Source organism: Chinchilla lanigera, unplaced genomic scaffold (assembly GCF_000276665.1).
Source record: "Chinchilla lanigera isolate Chin_1 unplaced genomic scaffold, ChiLan1.0 scaffold00157, whole genome shotgun sequence".
Classification (NCBI taxonomy): domain Eukaryota; kingdom Metazoa; phylum Chordata; class Mammalia; order Rodentia; family Chinchillidae; genus Chinchilla; species Chinchilla lanigera.
The window spans coordinates 2,005,062-2,016,502 of NW_004955558.1; the positions used below are offsets into that span (position 1 = coordinate 2,005,062).

General features: G+C 50.3%; 2 protein-coding genes across 2 annotated transcripts in view; both read left to right on the forward strand.

Annotated features, from left to right (window-relative positions):
- Nucleotides 1-8,815, forward strand: part of LOC102009554 (kallikrein-4-like) — a 37,689-nt gene extending 28,874 nt beyond the window's left edge. Inside the window, exons 4-8 of the mRNA XM_013508850.1 lie at nt 3,970-4,115; nt 5,267-5,517; nt 5,607-5,740; nt 8,143-8,207; nt 8,797-8,815. Coding sequence (XP_013364304.1) covers nt 3,970-4,115; nt 5,267-5,517; nt 5,607-5,740; nt 8,143-8,207; nt 8,797-8,815 — 615 coding nt within the window. The remainder of the gene's footprint in view (nt 1-3,969; nt 4,116-5,266; nt 5,518-5,606; nt 5,741-8,142; nt 8,208-8,796) is intronic.
- A 585-nt stretch (nt 8,816-9,400) lies between these two features.
- LOC102009890 (kallikrein-4-like) overlaps nt 9,401-11,441 on the forward strand; it is a 65,599-nt gene continuing 63,558 nt past the window's right edge. The window contains exon 1 of the mRNA XM_013508851.1: nt 9,401-9,405. Coding sequence (XP_013364305.1) covers nt 9,401-9,405 — 5 coding nt within the window. The remainder of the gene's footprint in view (nt 9,406-11,441) is intronic.

Genomic DNA, 11,441 nt, shown 5'->3' on the forward strand with positions numbered 1-11,441 from the left:
GTGCAAATCAACCTGTCCCTCAGGTCACAACACTTCAACCCATATGAAGAAGCAATGATTGAGATCAGGAGCAGCAGAAACGCAGCACGTAGCAACCCCATGTGCCAGGGTAACCTAGATCTTCAGACATGCAGCCACTGCCCCTTTTTCAGTGGAAGCATCTGCCCTGACTCCTCCTGCACTCCCTCTCAGAGGATCCACTTCATGTTTGTTAGTGCCTCAAGCTAACACGCTGACCATCTTCTCTGTCTCATACCTTCAGCCCTTGCCTGTACACTCATGCTGTTGTTTAAGTTCTCTTTCCCTCATGACCACAGCAAGGAACCGTACCAGCAGGTACCATGGGGTGGAGCGAACAGCTCTGCAAAGGGGAGAGTCCAGAGAGGAGAATGGTGCGGAGATCCAGGGTAAAACTGCAGGGAAATGTGACCATAGAAGCCTAATGTATATGGAGTATGATAATTAAGGTTCATGAATACACATATACTACACCATGGGATCCCAAAACAAACAAGAGATATTCTAAGAAATAATAAGAAAACGTTTCCTTATCTCCTCATCGCTTGCAGGTAGGTCTGGTGCTCGTCATCTCATGCTGTCCCCTTATCTCTAAAGCAAGTCCCCATACAGAACAGCAACAGCAGGTGCATATTTGAACAGTGGGGAGACTCTCTGGGAGCACAGCCAGATGGGCCATGGTGAGGTCCCTGGCCCTCCCCATCCTTTTGGAGGGACAGGGCTGCACATTGTCTCAGGAGCCAATCGTCCAAGGTGATGGAGCATCTGAAACACCCCTGGTCAACAGAGCAGAAAAGGTCCAGCTCAGCTCTGTGGCCACAACAGCTGCACCCTGTGTGGGAACCCTCCCTCAGTACACTTGACCTTGTCACTCAGCTCTCAGCTATTCCTTTTCACCTGCTCTTCATTAAATAATATACCAGTAAGTGCCACGGTCTCCCAAAGTTCTGCTACCCAGGCTTACAGATGCCTAGGCTTGGTTTGTGCAAAAAGACTTATGGCTGGCATTTCAGAAGGGCAGGTGGCTTGTGATCAGTCTTTCTGGCTGGGCCACTCTTGAGGCCCTGAGCCCTCAGCCAGCAGAATCCAGTTGACATCCTTTACAGCTTCATCCACTTTGAAATCTGCAATGAGCTGGGGCTGAGTTCAGCTGAATGGAACTGAGGAAGGGTCTGGGCAAGTATGTGAGATGTGGCTGCTGCTGGGACCCCTGCACAATTGTAGATGGTTTTAGAGGAAAAAGAAAATGACCCAGGGAGACAGCAGGTGAAAGCAATAGCTACTTCACAGACTGAGGCAGGGACAAACCTGTCTGGTGTGTTCAAACATTTGGGATTTGGTGTGATAGAAATTGGGGATGTATGTGCCACACCAGGCCTGGTAGATGCCTAGGTCAGAAAAACACACTGCCTGTGGCGCTGTACACCTGGAAGCCCAGCTCTCTGGGAAAAGGAAGCAGGAGTCCCTCAAGGTTGAGAACACCATGGGCAACTTGAGGAACTAATGTGTCACTGCCTCGAAATGAAAGTGTAAAACATGCTTCAGGATGGAGTTCAGGGAGAAGATGCTGGATTCAATCCACAGGTCCAAACACACAGAAACACAGATTGTCTTGATTTCATGTACATTTGCTTCATTTAATGTAGATTTAATGCACAGCTTCAAAAGGAAGGAATCCAAACCGGAACGTCCATGAGAGAAGACGCTAAGGGTAGCAGGAGCAGTTCAGAGGAGGAATCAGAAATGAGAGACAGAGAGGGTGAGTGATCAGACAGAAGCACTCACTTCTTTCATGGCCAAAATCCACACTCCTCTCCTACCTCCCTGCCGGGAGCCCTGCTCCCTATGCCCTGATCTGATTAGAAGCAGGACAGGCAGGGGTGCTGTGCTCAGGACTCTAATCTTTCAGCCCTCAGCCTCTAATGTTCCACCAGCCCCAGGCTAGGCCAGCCCTCATGCCAATCCTCATAAGATGAAGAGATGCTCTGAGAGTCAACAGCCCACAGAGCACCGCTCCAGAAAGGACAGCAGAAATGCGAACCCCAGGAGCTGAAGCCAGATGAACAACCCTGTGTTCTCACAGCACAAGGCTTGCTCTGTGTGGCTTGCTTCCACAGGCTTGCTTACCTCCCTTTGAGTTCCTGCCTCTTTCTTGTCGCTGTCCGAATGGGTGTGTGACTCCCTCTCTGACTTACAGCATCGCTTTGACTCAATGTACAGTGAGGGCTTTGAGATCCTCCTTTCTCCATAACTGGTATTACAGACAGTGTCACCGTGCCCAGTCCCAGGGACGTTTTAAAAGCACAGACTCTACTGCCCTCTCCACTTCTTACTCAGCCTGTCTGTCTCTGCACCTTCGGTAGAATGGGGATACTACGAAGACCTGGCCCCGGAGATGGCTGTGAAAGTGACTCACTACGTGTCTCCTCCAAGTGTGATGCCTGGCACAGGGCTGCACCTGAATCTGTGCTGAGAGCATCTTGATTTCCAGCTCAGTCACCTTCAGCTTCAAGAAATGACATATCTTAGTCTTGGCCCCATCTTCCCTGCTCTGTGATTTAGCCTCAGTCTTGGTGTCTCTGTCACTAGCTGCCCCTCATTCCTCAGTCTCCCTGCCTCCTCTGTCCTCACAGGCAGAGCTCACACTGTCTTCTCCCAGTATCTGTACGAAGAAGGGGCCTTTTGGTGGTCCCTACTGGGGAGAGGGACAGCAGCTGGCTCGTGGTGTAAAACACCCTGCATTACAAGGGCAGGGTTTAGTAGAAAAGCTCACCAGCCACCAGGCAGTACCAGGCAGTGGGAAGGATCTGTAGCTGTGTGAGCATGGGAGTGTCCTCGGTCCATCCCCAGCAGAGAATGGATATAAATCAAGGCAGAGGGTGAGAAATTATTCCCTGTGTTACTGCTCCTCAGGTAGGCTCTCAGAATCCAGGCTGGACAGAGTCTTTTCTAACTGCTCCTGGAATGCTGCGGGAGGCCCCAGACTCACCAGGTCTCCTCATCCGCAGGTGCTGACATGGGGGCCACAGCAGAAGTCCTCTGGCTCTGTTTCCTGGGTTGCATCATCCACACAGCAGCAGGTATCTGAGTTCAGGGTGGGTGCTACCTGTGTGCACCCAAAATGGGTCATCCTGCACCACATGCAGGATCCCTGGGGGTCTGCATGGCACCAGAGTGGAAACACAGCTTATGGACAGGTGGGGAGGCCACTGGATCCACAGCCCTACGCTGCTACTTCTTACCTGGGAAATGTCCCTAATGTCTCTGTGCCTTAGTTTCGCCACCTGCAATGATTATCTGGAAGCAGATTAGATACATTATAGAGGCAGGTCCTCCCTGTACTCTGGCCCATAGGCAAGTGTTCAGATGTTACTTGTAATTCACACTGCTACAGCACTGTGCATGAGCCTTCTGCCCCAGCTGGCAGAGAAGTGTGGCAGCTGCTTCCTACCCTGTAGAGGTGACTGTTCCTGAGCCCCTGGGGAAGGAGGCACTGCAGAGGCCTGGGTCCAGGGTAAGAAGTGTTTCCTGAGGGACTGTTCTCTGTGCCCCAGCATCCACTCTGTGAGTCCAGCAGACAGAATGCCAGGCACAATTGCCTCTCTCCTCTGCCTTGCACAGAGCCTCCTCCTGGGGAAGGGTGTGTGTGTGTTGACACTGGGTCTATGCTACTGGGGTGGTGGAGCAAAGTGTGAATCTTCAGGCCCAGGAAGGGGTCTGTCCTTGGAACTGTCCTGCTTGAGCACCAGAGGCAAAGCCTCAGACGTTGCCCCTCCGAGGCACTGTTGGTATAACCTGGGCCTTCCTAACCCTGACCCACCAGAGCCCTACTGGATCCACTGCTGGATCACATCAACCCACCCAGTGGATCCTCTCTGTGCTCATCCTACCCGCAGAAGCAGAGATTCCTCCCAAAGGAAAAAGTAGTCACCTCGCAGATGGGCCCAACAGGTCAGCAAACGCATCATTGATGGCTTTCCCTGCAATCCACACTCCCAGCCTTGGATTGCTGCACTGTTTGAAAATTATGACCGCTACTGTGCTGGAGTTCTGGTGCACCCGCAGTGCGTGCTGTCAGCTGCGCGCTGCTGGAAACCGTGAGCAAGTGCAGTAGGCGTGACTGCAGGGGAGGGCAGTACACTGGACTGGGATGGGTGGGCCGTGGCTTCTGTTTGTTAGGGCAGTGTAGACAGTGGTTAGGGTCAGACATTGCACTGCAGGGAGGGGCAGGACCCAGACTGGGTTTGAGCACAGAGGTCCCGGACTTGGATTAGGGTGGTGTTCCAGTGCTGCAGAGTGGCTGGGACAGGTAGTGAGCCCCAGCCCCAGAGGCTGGACTTGGCCCCAGATGAGAATTTAAAACACTAGGCCTGGAGTAGGGCTGGATTTATATTCAAAGCATAGTCCTGGTTGGGAGATCCACTTCCCCTGGCCGGAAGAGGATTCACATCTCTAGGTTTGAAAGATCCCACATGTGGGAAGACAAACCACACCGGACGCTGCGGTTGACAAGAGCATGAACGTTCAAAGAAGAAGATGGCTTGAGAGAGGGGGCTTGGATATTGGTTCACTATCTAGGAGCCAGGTGGTGTACACAAGGGACCTCTTCTCCCAGGGTGTAAGAGGTCTGCGGCAAGGCGAGGGATATGTGGACAGAGACAGGTGGATTAGGACCAAGGTATGGACATGGCTGCGGGGCAGAGTATACGGAGAGATGAGGCAAAACCTCACACATCAGGAGAAATATCTCAATGTCTTATGTTAAACAAACTAATACAATGCAAACATCTGTGATGAACAAAATATCCACATTTGAAATAAACAGGATCCTGGGTGTGGGGTGTAAGGGCGAGGTGACCACGAATGCTGTCTTCCCTTCAATTTCTGATATTTTGTGCAATGGACTTCTTGCATTAATTTTGAAATTACAAATATTATACTGAAGCACAACATTAGTGGCCGCCTCAATTAACACATTAGACAATGTTTCTCTTGCCCCAACCCTATTATCCTCTTTGTGGGCTATTTCTCAGTGGTGATTGGAATGGGATATGGCCACTGTCCAAGTGGGGATGAGGCTGGCAGCAGGGATGGGTCTGGGCAGGGTGGAGGTGGGAATGGCACTGGCGATGGCACTGAGGGTGAGGATGAGTGCGGCTGAGGCTAGGATTGAATTCTTCTTGCATCTGAGGTTGGGTTCGCAGAGATGATGCAGTTTTCATGCTACTGAAGATCCCCTCGTCCTCAGATACTACACCGTTGGGCTGGGCCTCCATGGACTTTCCGATTGGTTTGAACCAGACAGCCAGATTATGGAAGCCAGTTTCTCTGTTCTACACCCACAATACATCAGAACTAAGATTGGAAGTGACCTCATGCTCATCAAGTTGAAGAAACCAGTTGCGGTATCAGACACCATCCGGACCCTCCCCATTGCATCCCGATGTCCAACAGCTGGAACCAGGTGTCCGATCTCAGGCTGGGGTCAGCTATTGGATGGTGAATTTTGCTGTTACTGTCTCTGGACTCACTGATACCTGTGGTGTCTTTGCCCAGCGGTGTTTCTGATCCTTAGTTCTTTCTTGCAGGCTTCTACCCTTTTTATCTGCAGTGTGCAGTTAGTCTGGTAGTTTCAGAGCAGCATTGCACTTTCAAGCTTAACTCAAGCTACCACGACAGGATGTTCTGTGCTGGTGGGGAGTTCCGTAAGGACTCTTGCCGAGTAACAGAATGGGACAGGAAGGCAGTTTAGCATGCAGTTTGGGTGTAAAACCCACAAAGGGCACAAGGTCATGCAGGAATAAAAGAGAGTCAGAGCGCCACAGGGAGATAGAGCTGCAATGAGAAACAGAGAGAAGAAACTTGAAGGGTGAGAGGAAACAAGGAGACACAGGGCAGAGGTCACAGAGCAGGCAAGGAGAGCCAAAGAGAAGCAAGCAGTTGGCAGACAGACTCAGAGTCATGATGTTGAGGGGGGGGATGAGGAGACATCCAGCAGGGACACCGGGAGGGTCCAGGGAGAAGGAACACAGCTGTAAGAACAGAGAGGTTGACTGCATTCAGGATCCCCAGCCCCAGTGCCAAGCACAGCTCCATCCTCAACTCCTACAGCTCCCCAGACCCCTAGTCCACACCCAGTGTCACCCTTCAATTCATCCCCAGATGCCAGAAAAGGAGATGCAGGAGAGGGTGGAGCACCTCAAGGGAAGTTTCCAAGAGATGGGAGAGAGAGTTGGTATTTGAGAGGCAGGACTGTCTCTGCCTGCCTACAAGTTATGGTTTGAGTGCTCAGTGTTTTCACAGCAGATCCCTATATTGTGGCCCTTGGGTTTCTGCCTTTTTTTTTGTCACGGGACCTACGAAGGGTCTCATTTTGTTTCCCCATCACCTCTGTCTGCTGCACTGCATGTTTCTCTGGGGGCTTCGGACTCTGTCTACCCTGATTCTGTCTCCAGCTCTCACTGCTGCCCTCCAGCTCCTGCACTCTGTGTTTCTGCCCTGCTCTCTTGCTCTGCCTTTGCCTCTTTGTGCTTCTGGCTTCCTGTGTGTGTCTCCCTCCATCCCCCTCTCCAGCCGCCCTAACTTGTTGTACTGTTCCCTCAACAATCAGACGTGGTAGGCCACCGGGTCCGGAGTTTGGTTATGCAGGGCCTTGTATCCTGGGGCATGCCCCTGTGGCCAACCTGGAGTTCCAGGATTCTACACAAACCTCTACAAATTCAAAGTGTGGATAATCGAAATTATCCAGACTAGATAACCACAAGTGATGTTGGGAAGGAGTAGCCAACATGGACTTCTGAACCTCTCCTTAGGCTCCATCTGTCATAAACAGCTACTGAGCTTTACTGAATCTGCTTTATGAATATATTGAGATGAAATGTGCAACATTTCTTTTCTAATTTTATTCAAACAAAGTGGACTTTTCAACTATCAAATGGTGTTACTGATTTTAATATGTCATGACATCCTTGTGTTCCTGGGACATCTGCTACCTGGTAGGGATACCAATGATCTTGCCCCTCATGACATGGTGAACAGCTGCCAAGGGATAATTTCTGTGGCTGAAGCTGTGGACTTCAGAATGACTTCCATGGTGCTTCAGGGACCGTTGCAGAGGAAACAGGGGTTTCACATTCTGAAACTCACCTGAATAACTGAGAATCTAGGGTTGAACCACTGGAAAATAGGTCCCTTGGTTGAGGATGCTGATGGTAGCACGAGATAGACCTGACCTGCAGGCGTAAGCTGAGTCAGATCAGAGGAATGAAAGCATGAGGAAAACAAGGAGAGATGAGAGAAGTTGTGCTAGCGAGAGCAGAACTGATGGCAAAGGAGAACCAAAAATATTAAAATATTAGAACTGTGGTCACAGAGAAGTGTTAGGCAAGTACAAACACAGCAGGGACATTCAGTACACCAAACGAACCATTCGAGGGTACTAATTATAAAAATATACCCAAAAGTGTTGTTTTATAAAAATACACTGACTTAAAATAGAAAGAACACAGTTGAAACATTAGTGGTGTGATGATAAAGGAGACATAGTAGACAATAGAGAGGAGAGGGGAAGCAAACGAATCTCAGGGGAGAAAAACAGAATGAAGGTGAATCATTACACACCCACAAGGAGACACACACACGTGAAAATCCACAAATCAAATGCAGTTATTTCCATTGCAAACATATACCAATAAAAAATTAGTGAGCTGGAAATGTTGTTCAGAAATAGACAGATGTCAAAAAGTTATAAATATGGACAATAAAAAGGTTAAGATAGCCTGGCACAAATGAATACACATCTGCCCGAGACGTAGGTCAGTGGTGCAAGCAACTGCCTGGGAAGAGAAAGGTCCTGTGTTCGTTTCCTGATACCAAGAAAAAAAAAAAAAGAAATGAACGTACATTTGAGGGCACACATTCACAGTTGCGCAGGCAGCTGTGCACACGCATATCCACTAGCACCTCTATTGCTGCAATGTCAAACAGCAGAATGCCCGTGCTTGGCTGTGGGAAATGGAGCTGGGGCATCATGGTGGCCTTGTGCTGAGTAAGGAAGATAATATATTTGCAGATTCTCATGCAAACAATGCTCATTCTTTCCTTTTGCCTCTCTTCCCTTCCCAGGATGCCACAGAGCAGGATGAGCTATGGGACAGGTACTCATTCCTGGGCCTGCAAGGACAGAGACTGTGAGTCAGGAAGTTCGGTAGCAGGGTGAAGAAGGAGGCAAGAGGAATATTCCAGCCACGTTTGAACAGTGCGGGTGAAGGACGGAGTAAGGGGAACCCAGCTAGTGAGGGAGGCAGAGGGAGAGAGAGAAACAGACACAGGCAGCAGCAGACACGTAGACGCCCTGCACAGGTTATGCCTGAGCTCAGCAAAGAGGAAAAGCAAAGGGAAGCAACCAAGGCAGGGAGAGTGAGAGGTGACACAGAGCTCGGGGAGGGAGGCCAGAACACACGCCAGGGTGGGACACACAAGGCACAGGAGTCACAGACCTCGCCTCCCTGGCTTGGCATTATCAGCACATGTCCAGCCTGGCTTTCCCATACCGGCGAGAGAGGACACACGGCAGGGTGCTAGAGTGCAGCGGGATACCATCTGGACTCCCTGGGGTAGCCATGCCTGTGCTTATACAGGTGCCCAGCTCTAGAGAAGTCAGAGAAAGGAGAAGCCCCTGCCTCTCCCGTTTCTCTCCTGATACCCAGAGAAGGGCATGGCCAACAGCTGTCCTGCCATGCCCCCTTTATTCACTTTGATCTGTCTTGGTCCCCCTAGGTACACCGAGGTAGCCTGACTCCCTGGCTCCCTTCAAATCTAAGGTAACTTCATAGCTGCTCTCTGGTGTGTTTTTGACTACACAGCTCTCATAGGATGTTCCCTAGAAATCCTGTCATGGTTTGAGTCTGATGTCCCCACAAAGCCTCAAGCAGTCATGGGGCGGACTTCTGGAGTTTGTGGTTGATTTATGCTCCCAAACAGGAATTGATACCACAAGTGAGTTCATGGAGAAAGGCACTCACAAGAAAACCACAAAGGGCTGAATGAACAAGGCTGTATCTGAGCCAGCTGACACATAGTCTCTACTAGGAGCCAGAGAAGACATCCAACCTGACATGGATCTCACCTTCACTTGAAGTACATTGTAGTTTTCCATACTAACCATTACCTCATTTACAGGAATATTACAACAATGTCACAATTCTCACAAAGTTTACTTCTCCCAGCAAGTCAGACTGAAATTTCAGATGGCCATGGCAGTTTAACTTTTAGCCCACATCCTAATTCGTCCTGTTTGTTGTGTTCCCATTTCATGACACAGCTATTGTTCAAGTGGGTTGATTACTAACCAAGGCACAGTGCTGAAAAGTAGGGGTCAACTATGGCGTAAGTGACTTCTGTTATCATGGAGTTAAAAACAGCAAATGGAGCCACTTGAACCGTAGTACGATTGCAGAGGTGAGTGCTGCACCCACTCTGGCATGTGGAGCCTGCTTACAATATAAGGGAGGGGAAGAGGCTTACTCTTGATCCTCTCTTTTGCTCTGATTGCTTTTGCTGTTTTCCACTGCCAGGAACTCTTGCCCTCTGCCATGTGGCACTCTGCCCCATGGCAGCTGAGTATGGACTGACAGCTCCATAAACTCGGAACTAAATTCTTACTTCCTTCCTTCATTCTGGGCATCAGGTTTTCTGTCTCAGCCACAAGAGAAAAGTAACCAACACAAGCGCTACTGGACACTCGCCTGCTATTTGTGACCTGCAGAAAATTGCAATTAACTCTTATCCTTTCCTTTCATTGCCCTGAGAGACCTTACCTCTCACAGCCTGGCTCTGAGGGTTGGTCAGTCTCTCAGCAACTTACTCCAACACCCCACAATTCAGTATAAGTTGTCTATGGCTTTCTGTGTTCATACTCCTCACAAGGGCTTGGTTGAGAGGCCAAAACTGTTGGGTCATGAAAGACTGAGCATCCCGCTCCTGCTTACTGCTCTAGGACAGCATGTCCCACATGTCATTCTCCACACACATGGACCCATCCCACGTGCATGTCTGTACCAGATATTCTGCAGCCAATTCACTCCCACTGTGTGTCCTCCTACAAGCTTGTAGGATCTGGAGGAGATGTCTGTATGATTTAGGCAAAAATATTTCTCTCTTTAGTGCCTCAGGTCCCCTAAAGAGGAAACCAATGCTCAAAGCTGAGAAGCACTGGTCTATACCTGCGTCTTCCTATTATACTTTTCTGTACACTGACCTGAATGTCAGGACCTAGATCAGAGAGCCAGGGTCTCTAACATTGCTCAGGGCTGGGATGGCCTTTCCTGTCTACTCACATCAGTCCAGAAGAATGGCACCAGAATTGGCATCTACTCAGTGTTAATGGTAGCAGCAGGCAGCCCAAGGATTTCAGGCATTGGCTACCATAGTACCGCTGCTCCAATTCATGTAGAGCTTCAGTTTAGTAGAGATTTCAGGTGTTTCGTTGAGGTTAGAGAGGGGTGCCCTCTTATCACTAGTCTTTGGAGGACATCACCGTAGACCAGTGCACCCCAAACTTGTTCTGGGAAGAGACAGTTTGGGAAAGTCCAATGAGCCTGTGTCCTTCCGACAAGCCCAACTCTCCCACTTAGGGACTCCAGCACGCAGGGATTCCTAAAGAGGAGAGTGCCTGGCTTAATGGTTAAGGCAAGGCAGCCCAGAGTTCAGTTCCTATGCAGAGGGGAGGGGCCAGGAGTACAGGGCCTCACACAGGTCAGTGGGAGGAGCCGCTGCAGGACCCTCACCCAGCAGGGCAGCTCATCACAGCCCCTCAAGGCCCAAGGACCCCACAGTCTGATCCCCAGACGGGCACTAGAAGGAAGCTGTGAACTCTGAGTCAGGTCCTGCACCAGGCACAGCTCCAGCTCAGTGGAGGAAGAGTGTACTCCAGTGGCCCTCCTGAGGCTCTGCAGGTCAGGATGTTTTGCCCAGGCCTTTCCCTTGACCCCTCCTCCAGCTGAAGCCCTCCCAGCCTCCAGGCCCTATCCACCAGGGGCCTCAGCCCTTGCCCTGCCCTCTGCTCTCCCCAGGTGCCACAGGGTCACCTCCCCTCTTCCAGTGTTGGATCATCTCAGGGCACACAAGGACCCTAACCCCATCTGTCCTCGCTGCCCCACACAGAGCTGAGCCGCCTCCTGATCTCCGCATCACTTCTACGTTAGTTTTCCACTTTGTCCCACTTCGTGGAAGAAACCAGATGGAACCCAGTACACATTGTGTGATTTCATTTCTATGAAATTCTAGAAGAGGCAAAACAAATTAGTGTTGCCTAGTTGCTGGGATTGGTGCGGGTGTGGGAGTAGTTAGTTATACAAACAGCCCGGAAGGGGGAGTAGGGATATTTCTGGACTGATTGGGATTTTGTAGAGCTTCACAGGAAC